Source organism: Mytilus edulis, chromosome 5 (genome assembly GCF_963676685.1).
Source record: "Mytilus edulis chromosome 5, xbMytEdul2.2, whole genome shotgun sequence".
NCBI lineage: Eukaryota > Metazoa > Mollusca > Bivalvia > Mytilida > Mytilidae > Mytilus > Mytilus edulis.
The window spans coordinates 40,060,624-40,085,682 of record NC_092348.1 but is presented as its reverse complement, the minus strand read 5'-3'; the positions used below and the strand labels follow the sequence as shown (position 1 = coordinate 40,085,682).

Here is a 25,059-nt window from a genome sequence, read left to right as displayed (position 1 = left end):
TTTTACTTTTACGGTCCTGCCTTTTTTTCCTTAGTTTATCCTGACTTTTTTTTACATAAATTGTCATACTGCCTTTTTTTTTTTTTAACTCAAAACTCATGTCCTGTCTTTTTTTTCAAATTTTATCCTACCCCTCCCCCCCCCCCCCCCCTATACAAATCTTTGATATGATCAAAATATAAAAATATCTATTATATAGAAAAATAGTAACATACAATGTTTTTTCCCTTGTCACAACCTTTCTATCATAGTTTCTGCAAAATACTTTTAAAAAAAACCTCAATAAAAATCATCTTCCAAAGGCAAAAACTCCTATCAAGAAACAAATAACCTTTTCAGTCAAGTTGACTTTTTTGTAGGTCTAATTTTGCTTATTATTTTTTGTTTGTTTGAAGTTTCCCTCTATCTATCACAGTTTTTTCTAAAAAATTATAAAAATGGCAATTATGCCTAGAAGGGATCAATGGAAAATCCGGTCAGTTGGCTTACTTGTAGTTTTTACTTTGAAGTTTCTGTCTATCCATCATAGATTCTGCAAGAAACCAAAATAAATGGTAAAAATAATCTTTCAAGGTCAATTATTCCTATGAGAGATCAATTGACAATTTTGGTCATTATAAAAATGAGGAGATGAGGCATGATAACCAATGAGACAGCTATCCACCAAAGTTCAAATAAAGTGAGTGTATGGAGTTACAGACAACTTTAATGACCTTCAATAATAAGAAAATCTCAAAACATATAAGTGGCTTTAAAAGGCCCAAACATGAAGAATATCAAACAATTCATTTGAGAAAAACTAAAGACCTAATTTATATTAAAACAATTTACAAAAACAAATATGACAGACATGAACCAGCAACAACCAGCGAAACATAGGCTCCTGACTTTGGACAGGCAAATATAGCACAAGGCAGGGTTAAATTAGTTTGCTTGCACTAAACTCTGCAATAACCTGGGACAGTGATGTTACAGTACAACATAACAACACACTATGAAGTCAGATTGATACAAAGCAGAAAACATTTAACCAAAACACAGACAGGATAGTCTGCATACAAACCTAGAGAAAATTTGTTATTCATTGAACATTTAATTTGAAATTCGTGGTTTACCTGTTCCCACGAAATCCATGAAATTGGCATCCAACGAATAATAATGAATCCACAGATTTCATTGTCTATCCACAAAGGAGTATTTTTTCTTTAGATTGGTATATATAAAGCACATGACACTTATATTGTCAGATTTCATCTATCATTCTTACACCGAGTATAAAACCTCCATTGAAGATTAACCAGTGCTTGTGCATGAAAATGATTTTTTCTATTGGTTCTCACACTGAGATTTAATTGATGGAGTTGATGGAGGAAGTGTTCTATCAAGCTCATATCAAGGGGATTCAATAGAAAAATCTGTCAATCAACTACAGCCTGCCAAAACCCAGTTCAGCTTTACTGTCAGAGAACCCACAGTGGGAGACCTCCATGGATGTCAAGGTTATTAAAAACAACCTCATGATCTTTGTAAAATATACCAGTCAGATGAAATATCCAGTTATGCCGACTTTAAACCAGATAAGAAACTTTTTAACTAGTGTATTATGTAAATTACTTTTCTCACCAGACTTTATAACCATAACAAAATTTGACAGAATGAGTGAAAGAAAAGAAAGACTTGGTCAGCATACATCTGATGATATCCCACTTGAAACTATAATCTTTCCTCAAAACTTTTTCAAAAGTGAGTGATGGCTTCAATGAAGATTCAATCAAGCTGCTTTTGCAATTATTTTTAATACCAGGTACACAGCTGTAAAGATTTCCCCTCCACCTAACAGTATCACATAAATGACCTCACTTATTGTGAAAATGTGATTGCCCTCTTAGATATATATTTAGTGAAAATGATATATCAGAATTTTAAGGTTAAAGATGTCATTAAATATATACTCTTGTGATTTTTTTGTGTTGTGTTGTTTGTTAATAATGTTTCATTGATGTAGACCCTTGATCTCCATTCATTTATGATAAAATGTCTCTTTTAGCTTTTTTCTACAAATTTATCATTGACATAACATAAGATCCCTATTTCCTGAACTGTTTATGACTTTCTTGTTTTAAATCTACTCTTATATATCATGTACAGCCACTTATATCAGAGTGTACTAGAGAAATGTGTTACGAAAAATTTTAAATTTATTAAACATAAAGAGAAATTCAAAGTATCAGCCAATTGAAAATAGGGTGTCTGACAGAACTGAAAAGTACCTTACAGCTCATTACTGTCAAGATGCTAGCCAAATATTTTTGTTAAAAAGAGTGATCGATAAGAATACTAGGCAAATGAAGGGACGAATGGACCAACATAAGGAGAGATGGACGACCATGATGAGTGCTATATAGCACCCACTTCAAAAGTGGGGTAATAATATCAATTAATAATGTTTAGGGACCAAATAACTATGAATAAATTAAAATCTTATTTGCTGAATATTTTATTGCATTAAGTTACCATGGTACCTCTAACATGCTCAAAACTGATTGCAAAACAGGTAAGTTCATGTAGATAATTATACCCAACGAATTGAGTATCAAAAAGTAAAAACACAAATATACTGAACTCCGTGGAAAATTCAAGTTTCTCTGAAAAACAAAAATTAATGTATTTATTTAATTACTTTTATTTCAAATTTTAAGATTTAGTATTAGTCATTTTTCCCAAATTGATCAAAATTAGTTGATACAAAAATGTCAAATTTTACAAAATAAGTCCTTCTATCACATCAGTAGCCACCCTGTGCTCCAAAAATCTGTTCTATTTTACTGTTGTTAGGATTTTCTGGGCCTAACACATCAGGATAATTAGTTTCTAGGTTCTCCCATATCACTTTAGCTGTCAAAGCTTGGCCAATCTGTGAATTACAATAATAATATATATAAATAACAAATACTGTGGATTCATTCATATCGTGGGTATCATTGGAACATCACCAGGTGCTGTTAATTATGTGTATCAGCATATACTGTGAACCAAGTTATTTTAGCGGATTTTATTTCGCGTTTTACCCTTTGTAGACCACTTCGCGGCTATTTAATTTTGCGATTCTCTAATTTACTTGATGAAGTTTAATATGGAATAAGCCAGGTTTTACATATTCACGACGATTTAAATTCGTGTTATTTTTCTACTCGCGAAAGTCGCGAAAATAAATCGCTCGCAAAAATAAGTTGGTTTACAGTACTCATTACATTTTCATATTGTATGCAATCAATTTTCGTTGATTGAGAAAAAATGGAATTTTTTGTGGATATTTGATTTCATGGTTTTGCCGACCTCTGCATACTAAGCCTATAGAAAATTTGTGATTCTTTGACCATTTGAATTCGTGGTTCACATGTACCCACGAAAACCACGAAATTTGGTATCAAAAGAATAAATATGAATTCACAGTATGTCAATGAGTTTCATTTGCATCATTTATCTTCTTAAAAAAAGAAATAAAGCTGGGTAGAAAGTGAAACCTTAAACTGCATAGTATCATATGGAAGGTTTTGATATCCATAAAATTGTATTATTATTTTTTTTTGGTGATGGTTTTTGGTCCATATATGGTCACAGCGTCAGTTCAGTACTTGGTTGGTACAATGTAGCAAAATACAATCATTTTTTTTTTAATTATTGCACTAGTGCAGTAATATAGGAAAATTAGAACTTAACAATTATAAATTGTCTTGCTTAAATCCACATCACTTTGACATTGACAATCATACCATATCTCCTTATTTTATATTGACTTGTCATTTAAAAGATTTATGAAACAACAAATAAGTTATTTCACAAGTATTGATGATTATTATTCAATTTGCAATTCTTAAAATAAACTCATGACAATTGTTCACCAATATGTGTAATAAACATATTATTGTTTGTAAGTATGGATAAATCTACAAATTAAAAAATATCATTGACAGAGAAAAAAAACAGATTTCTAATCAAAGTCAATAAGTGATTTCATGAATAGTGTCGCTATCAGTTCCAAATTTATGCCAAAAAATTATTGAATTGAATTGAATTGAATTGCATTCTAATATGACGTCCTTATTACGCTTTGTAAAAAAAGCCGTGTTCTAATGAGCACAAAAAATATGTTTGACACATGCGCACGAACTTACTGTTTATATTAACGTTATTTCCATCGTTATCCTTTAAAATATATTATTTAAGCAGCTAACATAAACTTTTATTATATATTTTTATAAAACAACATATATTTTCCCTGCTCGTAGTTTTTAAACTTATCAAATTTGAAATGTAATGTACAGACTCCTCGAGGAGGAAACGGGAATAGCCAAAGATTTTTACGGTATTTTCGTACGCTTCAACCTATAAAAATACTGTATTTGTCCTATTAGAATCGAAATAATTTCTTCATGTCATGCTCTATGCTCATTTTAACATGGGTAGGCATTATATTTGACCACATTTTACACCTCGCTAACGCTCAGTGTAAAATATCGACAAATATAATGCCTACCCATGTTAAAATGAGCATAGAGCATGACATGAAGGAATTATTTCTTAAATAAATCATATCACATGTACGCAAGTATTACAAGCATAGTAATCTTGCCACCAGAATAGACTCACTTTACCATTATGAACAAGTTTGTTGAAATGATGAGTATACATGTACCTGATTTGAATGAAATCCATCAACTGGCTCCAACAATTCCCATTTTTGTCCTCCATTTTTCTCATACTCATTCAAAACTAAAAAAGCAAAACCAATTAAACATAACAAAAATAACAATCTTTGATATATGTATAGAGAATGAAGAGAATAGTTTTAACAAGTTGAACGGACTATTTTAATTATAACTATTATAACTCTTCTAGATATAGAGATAAATTTGTGATATAGTTCTAGTTCCTTAAGTATGATGGAAAGGGGAGAAGTGAGAGGGGGTAAACTTCATATGCTTTTTGATACTGAGATGCTATTTAGTAATGGTAACTTAATTTTTATTTACTGTGGATTCATGTATTTTCGTGGGTATCAATTTTCGTGGCTTGCTGAAAACTTTCATATTCGTGGATATTTAATTTCGTGGTGTTGCCAATTTCTGTATACAAAGCCTATTGAAAATGTATTGAATTCTTGGTTCACCTGGGCCCAAGAAACCTACGAAAATTGGTATCCAACAAATAATAATGAATCTACAGTATGGTTAATTCAGAGAAGTTATGATGGTTCTACTAAGGGGTGTTTAATTACTTTGACTACCTATGATGGTCTCGCAGGGTCTGATGGAAAATGGAACATCTAGCTGCTTCAAAAATAGTTTTTTGAAAACTTAAAAACTGGCAAAATTTAGCTTCAACCATAAAGTTACAAAGAGTTTGATACTTAGTATCAGACATGAGACCTAAAGGGGAGTTACTCTAAATTACAAATATTACCTTGATTAATTGGGTTATCTACATAATATAACTTGTAATTCTTGGGCTGATATTCAGTTGAAAGCTGTTGTAATATTGAATTCAACTCATTGGCTCTCTAAAATTAGAAAATAAATTAAAATGATATGTTTATAATGAAAATAAAAGTTGAAAGCTCATTGACAAATTATTGTGACTAAATTAAATAAAAAAAATTGTAGAAACTGTTTTGGATTTCATGAGTCAATTTTTTAATGCTTACATTAGTCTTTTGATCTTCCAGTTACCCTTCTCAGAAAATATAAAATATAGAAACATTATTTCTATATTTCATTTTGTACAGAAGATGAACACTTCAAAGATATGAATGTAATTTGCTAAACAAATAAATTACCGTGGATTTATATTTTTTAGGTACCAATTTTTGTGGATAATGGAAAGCTTGTATCTTCCTGGTTTTGCCAATGCCTGCATACAAGCCTATAGAAACTTGAACTATGTTGAACATTCAAACTTGTGGTTAAATTTTCCCTTAATAACAACGAAAATTGGTTAAACAAGATAAAAATGAATCTGTAGTATATTGTATACTTACATCTGTGGTTAAATTCCTCATTGTTTCATTTGAGTTCATCCATCCTGTGCATGGGGACACCTGCAATGAACATAAAACATATTTATAGTTTGTTTGTGATAATTTTAGAGCATGAATGCTCAGAAATAAGAACTCTCATCAGTAAGTTACAGCATATTGAATAATAGAAGACTTTGTCTCAGAGGACACACACACCTCACTATAACAGTAAGTAATTGACTGTCTGAATAGACCTCTATCTGCATTGTTTGGATATTTAATAGCATTGTCTATGAGTTTCATAAAATTTGGGTAAGAAAAACTTTAGTTACATTGGGGAAACAAAAAAATAACATTTTTCCAAGTTATAAAGGGGCATAACTCTAGAACCATGAGTGACTCACTGCCCAAATTCAAACTCTAGCAGCAAGTTTTGGTTCTTAGCATGGTGTATGACATTTTTAAAATTTATACAAGACAAACTAAGTTAGAGTGCAGTAACGAAAATTAGAGAGACAGAAGGACAGAAATATTGAAGGAAAGATGGACTGAAGGTTAACGCCCCTACTGACAATTGTAACAAAAACTTCAATGAATTTATACAATAATACATTTTGTTTAAAATTTCAATATCTTCCTAGCAATAGTTGGAGTCGTACCACAGAACCAGATATATATTTTTAAACAAATATTGTGTTTATAACAGAGATGGGAAAACAATAAAAAATAAAATTTCATAGGTATTGAACTAAAGTTGACACTACCACACAAATAGGAAAATTTATACAAGTATATAAAAGGAACTTGTAAAAAATACACATAGCAACTATATAATATATTAATTATATAAGTTATATGAAGTTTATTTGATCCATAAACTCATTGAACAATCAACAAACTCACAAATTGAATTGTATGTTACTAGGGTAATTCCTGTAAAATACACTTTATAAGTTAAAATCAAGAATCTTATGCACACTTACAGAACGACTTACTTGTATCAGAAATCATGCTCATAACCTCATGAAACAGGTTTATAAACTGCTAGTCGCTAAGACACTTACAAATGAACAAAACTTAAAATACACAACATTGGAATTATTGATTTACAAGTACCTGCAAACAGTTGAAGTAATCATAGAAGTTTGCATATGTGACATCATTTCTGAGTGAACCAATCGGATGAATTCTAGTGTGCAGGCTGTCATACAACACCCTGCCGTCTGCAAGTGCTGTTAGGAAAACATGACTGCCCTTTGGTAGTGTTTGATCCTTCAAAATAACATATAAGTATTATTTTTTTCATAATATTAAAACAAAATGGTTGATGTCATGAGTTGCATTTGGTGTAACTGGAATATTACCCGTAGACTTAGCAAGGTCCTAATCATTACTTAATAACAGAATATATTAATATGATCGTTCACTGCTCTTTTTTGGTAACTCTTCTGGGACATCTTTCAATAAAAATCAAAAGACCAGTTTAATAACAGATAAAATAAAGGTAAATATGTAAATCTATAATTCATAAAATTTATATTTTATTACCAAGTATTTCAGAGTTGTCAATGAATTGTTCTTCATTTGTTCTGGTTTGGTCATGTGATCTATAGTATCTGGATGTCTGAAAGTAAAAGTTAGGGTAGTTATGAATAATGTTTATAATTTTATTTTACAGAGAATAAAGATTGACTGAGTAGGAATACTGTATAACAGAAAGATGTATTGCTATGTTTTTATTAATGCAAAAAATGTTACAGTATTAGGTTTGCAATAATAAAAACTTGCTTCATATTTTTAGTTGTGATTTTCCTCATAAAAGTTTTGACAATCACATTAATTAGATTTTGAATTTTTCCCAATGGTCAAGGATTCACAATAACTAAGAGTTGCATTTATTATTGAATTTACAGCCCAGGGGGTTACTTCCTATAGTTTTAGTGGTATAAGTGTGCCTCAAAACAGGGTAGCGTTTCATGCCCTGCTGGTTAGAACAGGGTCCCTTTTTCATGTCCTGTTGGTTAGAACAGGGTTGCTTTTTCATGCCCTGCTGGTGACAACAGGTTTTTTTAAAACAAAGTATTTGTCTAGAACAGGATCGCTTATTTAACTGTTTAAGATACAGTCTAGAACCCAGGTCTAGAACAGCATCTATTTTATACAGTCTAGAACAGGGTATACATTTTATGAGAGTGTCTAGAATAGAGTATGTTTTTCAATATTTCTGCTTAGAACAGGGTATGTTTTTCAATGTTGTCTGGTTAGAACAGGGTACAATTTGGCAAGTGCTGCACTACAGGGAGATAACTCTGTAAAGTCAGCTAAACGTTTTAATTACGTTGTGTTGTAAAAGGAATATTATGCTTCTCAATGATCAAAATTGGTGTTTGTCAAATTGCTATATAACCAGTGTATTTTTTCTAACAAAATGGTTGGTTCAAAAAATTTTAAATTTTTATATTTTTATTAAAGTCTCAAAGTAAATACTTTGACAAAATTTTATGAAAATTAAACAAGCCAAATTAATTTTAGTGAAAGTGTTGGGTACCACCTTAAATATATATATTTTTGCCAAAGGATCTAAAGTAAGTATTTCAGATTAGAAAGGGAAATTCATTTTTCATGTCCTTCTAAACATATTCCAATAATGAACATATGTTGAAAATTATTATACAGAAAAGAAAAAAAAAGAACCTTTTGTAAATAAACCTACCCATTACAAACATCATTGCCAACCAAAGCATAAAATAGAATCACTGGGTAATCTGCTGTTGGGTCACGGAATAAACTGCAAGATAAAACATTTCTACATATACTTATTACATGTAGGTTTAAGTTTCGTCATATAGATTTTTACACTTAAAAAATATACCGTATATTATTTGATATAATTTTAAGTTGATGCAATAATTTTTGTTTATTGTGTGAGTCCAGAACCTTATATAAAAACTTCAGTTTAGTCCATAATGAGACTGTGTCTAGGTGAGTTTTAACTAACTGGCACTCCAATTTGTGTCAAATTGCATTGCACCAAAACTTAATATGCCTCTTTTCAAATATTAACTTCATGCAAAAAAAACATTCACAAAGTACCTTACTTCAAGATTTTTATTACATGAAATTTATTTTTAAAGTCAGAAATATATTTTTGAACTGATATTCATAATTCATTAATCATTCAGTTTAAGGGACTGTTTTTTTTCAGTTTTGTTTAGTGCTGAAATGTTTTATGTTCTAATGTGTTCTATGTGTACAGGTAAAGTATAGTGTTTTCATGTGAATAAGCTTTAAATTACATTTGCAACATTTGTGGATAACGTTTGAAGCCATTTGCAGTTGAGCAAGAATAAATTTTGTGTGTCCTACTCCTTTTGGACAAATAGTCACAAACTTCAAAAATGTATGTAGCTGCCAAAATTTTTTGGGGGATTAAGATGGCCGCCGAGCTGAAAACTCTGTAAAAAGTCAGCTCCCAGTTTTTTGCAATTTCTAGATGAATTATATTGAAAACTCACCACACTATTCTCTCTCACTCTCTTTCTCTTTCTATCTCTCTCTCTCTCGGGTGTTCAAACTGCTTTACTCTTTTTCTTATATTTGTATATTTTAAAAAAAAATTGCTTCCTAATAGAAAGATTTATTGATTAGATAATATCTATAGATTTATATATTATATATTGCTATTATATTTGTGTATATTATGTTGTAAATTGGAAGTTATAAATAATAAAAATTTAAAAAATAAAATTTGTTGAGCTGATAAATAACAAATCAGCACTGTTAAGCTGACCTCCTGACCCTAAAGTTTATCCACCGAGGAAACACATGAACAAAGAACAATACTTTTTCGTTCTAAAGGTCAAGAACAAAATAAAATTTTGATTTTTCAGACTTTAAAGATGTAACTTATTCTAATGAAATATCGCCATGAAAAGGAAAGATTATATTTGTGTGCACCAATACATTTAAAATTAGTGCTGTATTGAGTGTTATTTATTGGCCTATTGATGTGCATTTTTTTGACAGCTGGGAGGAGCATTGCAGGTATTGCAGCCAGTGATAACAAACCTTAACATTATATCATCCATTGAACCAGATCTAGCACCTGGTACAGAAAAAGAAATTTATTTAAATAATTAACGATTTCCTTAAAAGACACTACATTTATTTTATGTGTAATAAGTACAATTGAACCTAATCCATAAATCCTCAACTTCTGTAGCCTAGGGTTACAATCCTATCCCCTCATCTACACCAGTGGAGCGTAACCCTTGGCTAGCAAAGATTATAAATCCCTAGTTGGAGCTAATGCTTGCCAAAGTTTTTTACATACTGTTTCTGGTGAAATTTCCATCCTAAAAAGGACTTTTGTGTAGAATTTTTAGCATATTTTTCATTTATACATAATACTATGAAACCATAATATCTACTCAATCTTTGTTCTAAATAAATTGATTTCTTACCATTTACTGCAATGTTTTGATAATCTCTATGGTTACATCTATTTCTTGCCTTCAGTCTCATATATATGGAATCTGTAGGTCCATGGTTAATCAATGGATAAGGGTTTGGTATAAATCCTTGAAGATAAATTATCAGATGCTTTCAGGTAAGTACAGGTATTAAAAATTAAATTAGTAAAACAGTGACAGTCCTAGAATAACACAAACACATAAAACTACTATTTCTTGTGCAAAATGCACTGTGAATTAACATTTTTAATTTTTAATTTGGCATTTGTGACAGATTTTAGTCTTTGCTTAATTTTTTACAACTTCACAAGACTCTCAGTGTTTGGCATGCTGTATAGAATTTTTTTTTGAGGACTATATATTATATCTCTAACTTAAATTCACAGTAATAAAATTGCGGAGTCTGTTTCCCTAATGATTTTTACCTTTCCTTTCAAAGATTTGAAGAAAGTTGTGTTCTTTATGGGTGATGTCATCAGGCATGGTAGCCTTTTTCCATGACGTCACAATAGGAAATTCAGAAGAAACCAAGAAAATTTAACGTCATAATTAATTTTCGACCAGTCAGTTGCAGTGAACAGATATATCACTAGTGATCGGAAATATTTTTCTCACACCGATCAAGAAATGTGAAAATAGCAAAAAAATAAAGAAAGAAATATAAAATGAAGTTAATATTTCCAAGCTTGATTACTTACCAGTAGTTGATGATAATTCTGGCCAATCAAGTTCATTTTCTAAAATATTCAACAACGGTTCAAACATAACCTAAAAATAAATTTACAAAGCTTTATTTATTACATAATTTAACATCCGCATCTTTTTACCTAAACAAAAAATTCAGCTAGTGTACCCCTAAGTCTATTCATACAGTTCAAAAGATCATTGGTATCAAATTTTGGGATAACGTGTAATAGTACTACATGTAATATCACCATTGATTTTCGCCTATTAGTTTTTGTTTTTGCACTTTTCAAAAAATAGTGCAGAATTTATTTTTGTTTCAATAACAATGTCATAGCCATGATAGCAGGCTCATTGGAAATTGTGTTCATCTAAGGATTGCAAGTTTTCCTACTACAGGTAAGTGGTGATCTAATAATATAATAATAAATTCTTTATTTTCAGCAGGTTACACAGTTATAACAAAACAGTTCATCTGCCAAGTGTTCTATTAATCTACATATAGGAATACACAATTTTTAAAAGATAACTATACATGTAATCAAAAGGATAATAAAGCAAAAACATTCTACACTGCATACAAGAGCAGTATGGCGTCTACCAATAAAAACAGGCTGCAATAATGGGTGTGTTGAAAGTACAAAAATGAACCGCAATCACCAACAATTTACCAATTTATCAATCAAACCAATGTGACAATCAACCAATCAATCAATCAATCACCCAAAAAAAAACTATCCTAGATATGGAAACATAACGCCAGTCATTTTAATTTTTAATGACACCATGTTGTATTAATATAGATTCTACCACTGCATTGAGTGTGATACGATATTTATCCACTCGAGACAGTTAAATTTTCAAATTTAAAACTCGAGGCTTATCATGTCACAAGAGGAAATCAAGATAATCTGACTTCATAATCTGATTTCAATCAATGAAGAACTGAGATCAAACAAACCAAACGTTGATCAAATTTTTTTATACAATGGGTGCAGAAAGGGATAAACTGACAAAGAATTAGAGAAATGGTTATAGTAAAACCATCAATGTAAGTAACTTACAACTGACATTTCTGTTGTATTAAACCATTCTCTTGGTAGATGGAAGTGAGCACTGATTGAATCTCCTAAGACTACAGCTCCTCTTTGCTGGCTGTTCAGACATAATTGGTCTTCATATGCATTCCCTGAGCTATCAGAACCCTGATGTTTTAACAAAAACATTGATTAGAAATACTGATCACACATGGAATGAGAGATTAAAAACTAAAGATTTATTTTCATCTCAGTTAACATCAGCTTATTTAGACTTATAGAAATCAATCAAAGATGCAAATTTATAATAAATTTACATGGCATGTCAACCTCATATCAGAAGCATATCATAGTTTATATTGATTGATCTTTAACATTAAACAATAAGACGAGTTATTCACTTGTGGTAAACAGATTATCGTCACTTAAAGTTAAAAATGGGAAAATTATCTCTAGAGTTGTCTTCCATCTTTGGCTAACTGTAACTTTACGTTACGACCATCCGCTTATCACCAGTGGTTATTTAGAGCAACATATATTATACAGTTACTGTCTTTTGATGAGGTAAATATGCGGTTTTATTGACTTTTGAAACTAGAGGCTCTAAAGAGCCTGTGTCGCTCACCTTGGTCTATGTGTATATGAAAGAAAGGACGCAAATGGATTCATGACAAAATTGTGTTTTGGTGATGGTGATTTGATTGTACATCTTACTTTACTGATCATTTTTGCTGCATACAATTATTTCTATCTAAAATGAACTTGGCCCAGTAGTTTCAGTGGAAAATGTTTGTAAAAATTTACAAATTTTATGAAAATTGTTAAAAATTGACTATTAAGAACAAAAACTCCTTAGGGGATCAATTGACCATTTTGGTCATGTTGACTTATTTGTAAATCTTAATTTGCTGAACATTATTGCTGTTTACAGTTTATCTCTATTTATAATAATATTCAAGATAAAAACCAAAAACAGCAAAATTTCCCTAAAATTACCAATTCAGGGGCAGCAACCCAACAACAGGTTATCTGATTCATCTGAAAATTTCAGGGCAGATAGATCTTGACCTGATAAACAATTTTACTCCCATGTCAGATTTGCTCTAAATGCTTTGGTTTTTGAGTTATAAGCCAAAAACTGCATTTTCCCCCTATGTTCTATTTTTAGCCATGGCGCCATCTTGAATGATTGGCCGGGTCACGCCACACATTTTTTAAACTAGATACCCCAATGATGATTGTGGCCAAGTTTGATTAAATTTGGCCCAGTTGTTTCAGAGGAGATGATTTTTGTAAAAGATTTCCAAGATTTACGAAAAATGGTTAACAATTGACTATATAAAGGGCAATAACTCCTAAAGGGGTCAACTGACCATTTTGGTCATGTGACTTATTTTTAGTTCTTAATTTGCTGTACATTATTGCTGTTTACAGTTTATCTCTATCTATAATAATATTCAAGATAATAACAAAAAACAGCAAAATTTCCTCAAAATTACCAATTCAGGGGCAGCAACCTAACAACCGATGATCCAATTCATCTGAAAATTCCAGGACAGATAGATCTTGACCTGATCAACAATTTTACTTCCTGTCAGATTTGCTCTTAATGCTTTGGTTTTTGAGTTATAAGCCAAAAACTGCATTTTAACCCCATGTTCTTTTTTTAGCCATGCGGCCATCTTGGTTGGTTGGCCAGGTCACGAGACACAATTTTTAAACTAGATACCCCAATGATGATTGTGGCCAAGTTTCAATTAATTTGGCCCAGTAGTTTCAAAGGAGAAGATTTTTCTAAAAGATAACTAAGATTTACGAAAAATGGTTCAAAATTGACTATAAAGGGCAATAACTCCTAAAGTGGTCAACTAACCATTTTGGTCATGTTGACTTATTTGTAGATCTTACTTTGCTGAACATTATTGCTGTTTACAGTTTATCTCTATCTAACATGATATTCAAGATAATAACCAAAAAAAGCAAAATTTCCTTAAAATTACCAATTCAGGGGCAGCAACCTAACAACGGAATGTCAGATTCATCTGAAAATATCAGGGCAGATAGATCTTAACCTGGTAAACAATTTTACCCCCTGTCAGATTTGCTCTAAATGCTTTGGTTTTTGAGTTATAAGCCAAAAACTGCATTTTCCCCTATGTTCTATTTTTAGCCATGGCGGCCATCTTGGTTGGTTGGCCAGGTCACCGGACACAATTTTTAAACTAGATACCCAAATGATGATTGTGGCCAAGTTTGATTAAATTTGGCCCAGTAGTTTCAGAGGAGAAGATTTTTGTAAAAGTTAACGCCGGACGCAGGACGACGACGACGGACAACGACGACGACAGACGACGGACGCCAAGTGATGAGAAAAGCTCACTTGGCCCTTTGGGCCAGGTGAGCTAAAAATGATATTCACTGAGGCCGACGGCCGAAGTGAATATCAGTTTTTCAAAAGTCAATAAAACCCCATATTTACCGAAACAAAAGACAGTAATTGTTTTATTCCATATTCCGAGAAAAGAAAATCTATTTAATGACAAACATATACCAAAACAAATTTTACATGAAACATTTTACCATAACGTTGCATATAAAAGCGCATGACGTTTAGCGCGGTGAATAACACTTTCTCAGGTGAATATGCTTTTTTATTCAAAAACCAATTCATATAGAGAAACCTACTAAAATTATTCCAATATAGAATAATTAGTTTTATGTCTTTGGATTTAATGGTATATTATTAACACATCCCATGTTGGACATATACAAGGATTGCCGGCAATAATGCTGCATCATAACTAAACTTGTACAATGTATAAACAAATCTTAATCTACATATTTATTTTAGATTGCAGTTATCTCCCATGTTTATAGTGTTTTTCATTCAGCTCTTTTTATTAAATATGGGCAGTCCATCACAATATGATCCAGTCAAAAAATTAACTCTAATGTGTTGACAAAAAATTTATTGGTTTTATCCATCAGATTGGTACACTTTGTGTCGACTGGTTTATATTATACTTGATATATTTTTTTTCATATCCTGTGTCCTATTTTTAGTTTATTCTAATAATCAATGTTTTACTTACATATATCCCATTACAGTTAGTGTCTTTGTTTACATCTGAGAAATGAGGCCTGTCAAAATACCAATTAAGTGTTGACATAATAATATCAAAGGAAATGTGATGAGATAATATAACTGCATACCAAATATCATTTACCTAGCGCCACCACTGTAGTAGTTCCCCTTAAATAGACTCAACAAACTTTAACATGTGAACAATGCAGAAATTGCAACGTCAATAGACCATGACTGAGGGGACTGGGTCAAATAACCTCCTTGGAAATGCTAATACAATAGCATACCAAAGATAATTTACCGTCCACTAGTTGTTCCTTTTAATCTGACCTAATCACAGACTTATTAGGTAGCAATATACATTTGAGAAAAAATATAAAATTGCAAAATACATAAAATATTCATGAAGACAACACATACATATATATATATATATATATATATATTATACATGGACCACTTTCAACCTAATTAGGTAAGTTTTCCAGGACAGAAGGGGAGATAACTAATATTTCAATTTCAGACTTCACTTTACCTGGACCCAGGATGAATATCTTTGCTTCCATCATCACAGTCTTTTCCTCTCCATGATGTTCCTCTAAATGTCTATAAAAAAATATTTTTAATTTAATACAATTTACCCTTTAAGAATCGTTCTTTGTTTTGACCTTTCATCATGATATCTCAACACCAAAATATATATTTTGGGGATTTAGAATTGTGTACAAGAATATAAAATTGTCTTCCAGATTGACAATGTCTAGTTATCATTATTTCTATGTTGTTTGGTTGCCGTCTTATTCACTTGGACTACCTTTAGATACATCAAAGTTGAAAAACTCCTGACATCTCTTTGGTCAGACAAGAAAAATATTGCAGTACTTAAATGGTGTTTAAAAAGACATAGATAGGTGTATGAGATGCAAAAACACTATTCTAAAGATTATCACAAAAAATCAACACATTTTGAAATTCATGTCTGAAGTTCATAATAATTTTATTTTCAATTTTTTGAAGAAATCTTTCTTTTAAATTTAAATTTGTAAGATTTCACATAGTTATCATAAAATACCTTCATAACACTAAATCTGTCACCATCTATATCAACTGCAGGCATGTGGCCGTCAAATATTCTGAAATAATTAAGGTAACATTCAAATAATTATGTTGACATCCAAACAATAAATTGAAGTCCATGTTTTGAAATTTACCAGGAAATCCCCAAAATACACAGGTCAAAATTAAAATAGTAAGTGCACAATATGTGTCCAGAACAATGATCTGTGCAAGATTGTTTGAATTCTTTTACTGTTTTCAGGAAGTTGCAGATTTATAAAGTGTGACCTGAAGGACATCAATGCAAGATAAGAGGATATGCTAAATGCCTCATAAGCTTTTCTGTCAGGCAACACACCAGAAAGTTAGGAACTGCTAACTCTTCTAAAGCACCTGAATTGACTTCAATTTTAATCAATTGGCTTTCTATCACTCTATTTTTTATTTTTTGTGTTGTATTTCTTTAGTGTTCTGTTATTTTCTTGTTCTTTTGACCACTATTAAAATGTGCTGCTTCATTTTAATGACTTGCGTTTTTTTACTGCAGACTTTGTATCTGCAACCTTTTTTGTACTTTCCATTAGGTTGAAGGCCATGGGTTTTAAATGAGAGCAGTTTATTTTTATGTTGGTTTCTACCGCATTGTACTGGACAATTGATATCACACTAAAACAATTATAGTTGAAATATAAAACAAATTACAGGTTTGAAACATATAATAATAATTGAGATTCAAACCGGGGATAAATTGCTGATTGATTAATAAAAGTAACATCATATTGCATTACAGACATAAAGTATTTAGTTCCTGCTTAAATTGTGGCACCCACTGTGTTGCTCTTCAGATGCAAAAATGTGTTCCATGTAATTTTTGTGATTGGCCATATTGACCAGGTAAATTGATAACTTCTTACTTGTCTATGAGTTTACAAATCTCTTTAATTCCAGGCAGTTCACATATGTTAGGAGCTGCCCTCTTCCTTCTTGCATTGAATACTCGGCTAACCTATATGGGAAAACAATCTATATACTATAAATTCAGAAATTATTGGGATGTTTATACTAATGAGAATAATGCGACTAGATGCCTTATGCAATAGTAAGAAGTGGCATTATGATATCATATGCATATGTCTGTACTCTGAAAAAAGTAAAAACACAAAAATACTGAACTCCGAGGAATATTCAAAAAGGAAAGTCCAAAATCAAAGTCCAAACACATCAAACGAATGGATAACAACTGTCATATTCCTGACTTGGTACAGGCATTTTCTAATGTAGAAAATGGTGGATTGAACCTGGTTTTATAGCTAGCTAAACCTCTCACTTGTATGACAGTCACTGAAGGCAACTTTTCATGAATCACAATAATTAATCTTGCATTTTCATTCATTTATAAAAAAAAAATGGCAATAGTAAATGCATGCAATTAGTCATAAAGGTGGATTATTGCATGTGAGGTAAGTATTTTAGGTCATAATAAACAAGACTTTCTAAATTATTTTTTTAACATAATTTGATCATTTGAAACACTTTCTTAAATACGTCATCATTTCTTGCTTAAAATTTTTTAAATCGTAAACAGAGTTTTTTTTCACTGATTGAAATACTTCATATAGTTTCTTGAAATTAGATCAAAGCATTCTTAATCTTTTACACATTATGTGAATATACAGATAGACAATGATTAATAAACATAAAACATCATGTCTATGAAGGGCATTATTGAAATAACATACCTTTGGTTTTGGAAACAGGTGGCACTGTTCTTCTCCTGTATCAGTGAAGCAAAAACCAAGTCCTTGACAGGCTTCATCTGGATTGTATTTTGCTGGTAATCTAAAAATAAGATAACAATAAATTTAGAGTTTATCAATTACCTACATGCCAAATAATTTTGTTTTACAAAATTAGTATAAGGGACAGGGATAAGTACCAATACCATAGGCGGATCCAGGGGGCCCTGATGCCCCCCCCCCCCCCATTGTGGGAAAAATTTGGTTGGTTATATAGGGAATTACTGAAGCATGACTGGAGCAGGCCCTCCCTTATGAAAAGTTCTGGATCCGTCACTGAATACATGTACTATGGAACAAAAAAATCTTCAAAGAATAAACAATGAGTCTACAAAACATACACTCTTTGTGCAACCTGACTAAATTACATGTCAAACAATTTGAAAACTCAAAATTGAAATACAAAGGTTTTCCTACTACCTATAAGGTGTAAATGACCTAGCTTAGTTAGATTTGACAAACTTTAAAAAAAAAAAAAAAAAAAAAAAAAAAAAAGGTTTATAATGGCCTTCAACTTTGTAATTAGGTTAACCTTCTAAATATTTGGTTCAAGTGCCACTATTAGAGATTATATAGACCAGATGCATATCTGGCATACTAGTTTATAAGCCTGGTTTCTTTGATGATATTTTCTCATGAATAATGTCCTCTCTGTAAATCCTGTCACTAGTTACATGGCAATAACAAACATCAGGAGCCTGTAATTCAGTGGTTGTAGTTTGTTTATGTGTTACATATTTGTTTTTCGTTCATTTGTTTACATAAATAAGGCCGTTAGTTTTCTCGTTTGAATTGTTTTACATTGTCTTATCGGGGCCTATAATAGCTGACTATGCGGTATGGGCTTTGCTCATTGTTGAAGGCCGTACAGTGACCTATAGTTGTTAATGTCTGTGTCATTTTGGTCTTTTGTGGATAGTTGTCTCATCGGCAATCATACCACATCTTCTTTTTTATATCTATTTGACCACAAAGCACAGAATATTATGGGGACGAAGTCCCCAATAACAGTAGAAAATTCAATAAAAAAAAAAATTAGGAAAATTTCCCGAATTTTTCATTGTACTAATGAACTCAAAATCGTTCAATTTTTTTTATGTCATGTTTTGAAATCCCGGACCTGCGCAGAAATGTACAATGTACTTCCTTTTTCCGGTCTCGTTTGTATGAAACTTTGAGTAAAATATATATTTATCAGTCTAGTATAAAATAGGAAGGAATGCGCAATACCAATTTCATTTTTAATAATTCCTTGATATGAAAAAATGTTACCTGATGATAGCGTTTCTTTGTTTACATTGCATATGACGTCATGACTTAAATAACGTCACAACTAAAATCCCTAACAAAAGAACCAAAATCGGAAACGTTACGGTATTTCCGTTTCTTTTTCTTAACAAATATATAAATGTAAGTTACAAAAAAATAATTCATACAGACTTCGTCCCCATTTACAGGTAATGCCTGCCTCATATTAATACTTACACACGTATAATCTCATATGCAATGTAGTCTACAAATACTTTACATGGTATTGCAACTGCAGGTGGTAAATAATTGCAGAACCTTTCTAAAGATTTTGTTACTGTTTCATTGTGTATAGTTGCTAGTTGTTCTCCAAATGTAAAAATAACAGTACATGCTGAAAAAAGAACATTTTCATTTTTAAACACATTTAGCTTTACATTTTCATTGTACATCTAACGTCCCCAATCTAGAAAGACAAATTCAAAACACATCGATCTTTTGATTTACTACTTGATGTTAAGCAAGAAATAATAAACCAATCCATCTTCTGTATTTGTACAAGTCTACAGAGATGTTCAGAAAAAAAGAAAAAAAATCACTTTAAGTTTATGTCAATGACTGTCTGACACTAAGATAAATTCAAATACCTTATTTCTGACATATACTTTTATATATATGTGAAATAATTAAATAAGATTGCAAACATGTGAACAATAATCAAGACAACCATTTCTAACAATTGTTCCAAAATAGTCAAATCTTAAAAGTTAGTGTTTGACGATACCTTCTTTCCTTTGATTTTTTTGTTTCAGTAATAAGAGTCTAAGACCTAATTAGACCTTTTTATATGTAGGGTCTTTCTTCATCTTAAAATGCTTATTCTAAATTTTTGCCTTGGCTCCTTCCTGTGACAATAAGGGATAAAAAATAAAAATCGAAAAATACCTTTTAGCAGACAGCATCATTATTATGGGGATGAAGTCCCCTATAACGGTTGAAAAATAATTAAAAAAAAAAAAAAAAAAATCGGGAAAATTTCCCAAATTTTTCATTCTACTTATGAACTCGAAATTGTTAACTTTTTTTTCAGTTTTTTTCAAATCCCTGCATCTGCGCAGAAATCTACTTCCGATTCCGGTCTTGTTTGCATGAGACTTTGAATAAAATATATATTTATCAGTCTAAAAAAGGAAATCAATACTTATTTTTTTTTTTTAATTTGTTTGTTATAAAAAAAACGTTACTTGATGACAGCGTTTCTTTGTTTACATTGAATATGACTTCATAACTTAAATAACGTCACAACTAAAATCCCTAACAACAAAACCTAAATTACGATATTTCCCTTTCTGTTTTTAAAACATTTGTGAATTAAAAAACAATCATACAGACTTTGTCCCCATTCACAGGTAATGCCTGACTATTATTAGGACTACTATTATGTGTGCAAACAACTAGTATAACAAATATTTGTTTTGTCATCAGTATACCATGTAAAATAGAATAAAATAAAGTATATTGAAGAGTTAACAAATAAGTTAATTCTATCAGTTTACAAAAGTACTAAAACAGACTTTGTCCTCTATCAGATAATAGCTGTCTAGACAGATATGTAACTGCTGTAGTAAAATAATCTGACCCACTGTGCAATACTATATCATAAATGAGTATCTAATTATCAATTGAAACTTACTGGCACAGTTGGTACCACCATTCGCGCCGAAATTTAGAAAGTTTCTCGATCTAGATGCTTCTGAACCATATAAGCATATAACAAAAACAAGGACAACGGCAACTGCTTTCCCAAGTGACATTTCTTTGGATTTTTTTAACACCTTCTGCAAAGTCACATGACCACCACGTGACACCAATTTCAAAGATCACTTACGAAAACGCATTGTAGATCGAGATCAAAATATTTGAATTTTCTCGCAGATGTTCGAGATTTCACGTTGTTTTGTACCGCCAAATTTGAATTGGAATGGCTAATGTTACCGAAAATATTTGAACATAAACAGAATTTGTATTTATAATGGACCCGTATACAGAGGTAAGTAAAAACTACAGAACTGAAAAGTAATGAAATTTGTATTGTCTTAGTTGTGAACATCACACAACTCACCAAATGAAAAATATTGACCAGACGAGGCGTTGTTTTGAATATTTGATCATATTTGCATTGTTGAAAATTCAAAATAAATAACATGTGCATGGTTGGATCTAGCTATTTTTAAAAGTGGGGTTCCAACCCAGGAGGAAGGATGAGAGGGTGGGGGTTCAATCATATGTCCCTATTATTATTAAAATCCATTGATCATCCAAAAAAAGGGGGGTGTCCACCTGGAAACCCTCCCCTCCCGCTGGATCTGCCACTGATGAGTATGATTTGTCTGTAAACATGATAAGTCAAACTTATTTCAAATTCCACCTAATAACGAATGCCAGAATTTAATCTTAAATTTGAATAACCTTATAGTTATATGGACTGGAGGGGTGTTCATTTAATAGTAGACAAATTACTCGTCATTAGTCATCACTCACTCTTTAGTCTAGACAAGTTTAGTAGATTTACAGGGGGTCTGTCTTATCCAGCTTATATCATTGTAATGATTACGCTTGTAATTTCAAGTTTCGTGCTTGACATGTTTTCTGTGTCAATGCTTTCAAACAATCTGTCAATCCTGCATCATGCTATATGCTATTGTTGTGATCCCGAGTATAACTCAAGACCGATATATACCTTGGATGGTCGTTCCTGCAGTCAGGAACGGCCGATTGCTGTTCTAGTGAATTCGTCTGCTGTATAGCCATTAATAGTTTCAACCGGAAGAGAATGGTTTCTGGGTAGTCCTTCGGACATCTCTAGATGGTCTGTCTGATGACCTAAAACTAACCCTCCGGATACTACACTATATTTTTTTATAGACTCCTATCAGACTCACTTAACTTTGCTTTCAGGATTTGGAGGTCTGGCACCTTTTTTGTGTGCCCAATCCATGTAGAATCACTTTCATCTACATGTACATAATTTTTTTGAGACCTTTGAAGAATCAGGATTTGTCTCTATAAATGATAGCCAAAAATGAAGGTTTGATGCTTGACGAGAAAGGCCATTACTACCCTCTTAATTGGTGCTTTCTCTCCAAATGAATAACATCTAGAATTGGTATCTTGTAATATGTTTTAACAATAAATGAATATGTCTGTTTAATTTTGATGCTTCACAACAGAAAATAATGTTAAAGCTTGAAACTATTAATTAAGGTAAACTTATTTCTTCTTTCAGCAACTTCTAGAGAGGACGAGACAGAGAAGAGAGATGTTGAATCAGAAAATGGGGAAAACCCCTGAAGTAACACCTAGAAAAAGATTCCTGCAGGATAATACCACAGACAATTTACCACAATCTGATACTAAAACTCTCATGAAAGAAGGTATTTAAATTGTTATATGATACAAGTAGTATTGGTAGTTAAATATTTTAACTCATGTACAAGTATGTCATGCAAATATACACAAAAAACCTACATGCTTGTTTTCTTTCTACTGGCTGCAGATGAATAGGATAGGTTGGTACATAGTAGGTAAAATGTTTTCTTTTCTTCAATAATTTGCGTTTGAAATATTGGGAAATTTCAAATGTTTTGGGCGTAACCAAAAATGTACATAAAATTTGTCTGGGAAGTAAGGAGACATATCAAGCAGAAACAGAACTATAAGTTAACATGTATAGTTTTAAGGGAAACCAATTTGCAGTTTTTAATAGATGTACATATATATCTTGACATATGCATATCTAGAAAACTGGGTTAAAGATATGAATATATTTCATGGTATCTGGCCAAATTAATTTTGACTTTACTGTCACAGTGTTTTAAAGTGACATGCTGAATCACTGTGTCTACATGTATATGTCATTGTAGTGGTCATTTCAGTTCACTCTGTTTAACTGTCATGGAGATTTGTAGGGAATTGCAGAATCACTTTGTAATGTACAAAGGAAAACAAGAAGGTAGATAAATAGAATATTTAAATTGTATGAAACTTTGTACTTTTAAATATGCAAAAGAATTTATAATTGGGTTAATGTTGTGTTACAAATTTTTAATACCACTATTTCACAGTAACCATATTTTTTTCAGCATCCCCTGGCAAGAGACAGTGTGTGAGAGAAGATGAAATCAATATAAAGCCAGACACACCAGCTATTAGTAGTGTGAGATCTAGAATGCATAATTTGACACAACAGAGAACCGATTGGTCTTCAGGAGGTATGAAATAATCTTGTACACAATTTGCATTTCTTTGTAAAAATTAACATCATAAAAGTAGCTCAAAAGATAAGAAAAAAACATCAACCTGATTTGTGCAAATATTACATTATGTACATTAAATGAACAGTTATGACAGACTGCAAGTAATAACCACAGGAGTACTGTACAGATTTCTGATTTGATCAGGCCTAAATGTGGAGGAGCCAGGGTAATGCATGTTTGTGGGCACACCATGTCATAATCCCTTTTGAAATTTAGCTTCCATTCCATATTGTTTGAAGAATCGTTGCCTCTAACACAGGCAACAATAAAGATCAGCTAACGATTTTCACCCAAAAAATCTTACAGAAAAATATGTTCGACTTTAAATGTAATTAAATAGTAAAACAAATATTGGTCCAAGCCAAAAAAAAATCTATAAATGATTCCTCCCCACCCAAGATAAAAGCTAAAAAGAGTCCATCTGTTAAATTAAGAAAATGAAAGTTGTAATTAAAATGTTGGCATAATTTTGAATTTAGATGGAACAGATTCTGACAATTCACATCCTAAACCAGTTCCTAGGAAGTCTTTACAGAATTCCTTAGAGGAGGAAGTAGAACCTCCTAAAGTAGAAGGACAAAGGAGAGGGCGACTAGCTAACTTAGCCGCCACAATAAACAACTGGGAGGATGATCTTAGTCATCCCACAATTCCGTAAGTAATGATTTTATGTCTAGTGGCAGTGCTTTCAGAGAACCATATACAATTAATACAGCATTTATGCAATTCTTAGATGGTTTTCATACCTGCACTTTTAATATACATGTATTTGAATAACAAAAAATAAAGTTTTGTCTTTCCACATATTCCAGTCAAATGAAAGCAGGTCATTTATAGAATTTGACATTGATGTCATTTCTTTGATAGTTTCTGTTTTATTGAGTCAGAACTTTTTTTCTTTTTTTATAATTAAGAGCTTGATATATTGTATTGACACCATATATGTATTTGAAGACTATGTTGACCTCTTGATGTACATGTATGTTTAATAAATAATTCCTTCATGTCGTGCTCTATGCTCATTTTAACATGGGTAGGCATTATATTTGTCGATATTTTACACTGAGCGTTATCAGGGTGTAAAATGTGGTCAAATATAATGCCTACTCATGTTAAAAATAGCCTAGAGCATGACAATGAGGAATTATTTCGATTCTAATAGGACAAATATACTTTTATAAGTCGAAGCGTATGAAATTACCGTAAAAATGTTCGGCTGTTCTCATTTCCTCCTGTGCATTGCATTTCATATTTGATAAGTTTAAAAGCTACGAGCAGGGTAAATATATGTTGTTTCATAAAAAAAATATAATAAGAGTTTATGTTAGCTGCTTAAATGTATATATTTT

At 31.5% G+C, this 25,059-nt stretch overlaps 2 protein-coding genes across 3 annotated transcripts in view; one reads left to right on the top strand and one right to left on the bottom strand.

Moving 5' to 3' along the window:
* Window positions 1–2,667: 2,667 nt before the first annotated feature.
* LOC139523661 (acyloxyacyl hydrolase-like) lies at window positions 2,668–21,270 on the bottom strand. The gene is made up of 18 exons (XM_071317848.1): window positions 21,088–21,270; window positions 19,632–19,788; window positions 18,090–18,189; window positions 17,265–17,356; window positions 16,367–16,427; window positions 15,830–15,900; window positions 15,302–15,350; window positions 12,237–12,377; window positions 11,187–11,256; window positions 10,480–10,596; window positions 10,085–10,121; window positions 8,730–8,804; window positions 7,565–7,640; window positions 7,133–7,288; window positions 6,038–6,097; window positions 5,464–5,560; window positions 4,697–4,773; window positions 2,668–2,914 (listed from the first exon to the last, which is right to left on the bottom strand). Exons 1-18 carry the CDS (start codon window positions 21,206–21,208, stop codon window positions 2,786–2,788), a joined length of 1,686 nt encoding a protein of 561 aa, XP_071173949.1. The 5' UTR covers window positions 21,209–21,270; the 3' UTR covers window positions 2,668–2,785.
* Window positions 21,271–21,276: 6 nt separating this feature from the next.
* The window catches only part of LOC139523660 (anillin-like), a 34,181-nt gene continuing 30,398 nt past the window's right edge, over window positions 21,277–25,059 (top strand). The window contains exons 1-4 of one of the 2 annotated variants that reach the window (XM_071317847.1): window positions 21,277–21,444; window positions 22,681–22,828; window positions 23,537–23,665; window positions 24,190–24,364. In XM_071317847.1, coding sequence (XP_071173948.1) covers window positions 21,427–21,444; window positions 22,681–22,828; window positions 23,537–23,665; window positions 24,190–24,364 — 470 coding nt within the window. In that variant the 5' untranslated portion in view covers window positions 21,277–21,426. The remainder of the gene's footprint in view (window positions 21,445–22,680; window positions 22,829–23,536; window positions 23,666–24,189; window positions 24,365–25,059) is intronic. The other variant, XM_071317846.1, reaches the window with a different exon arrangement.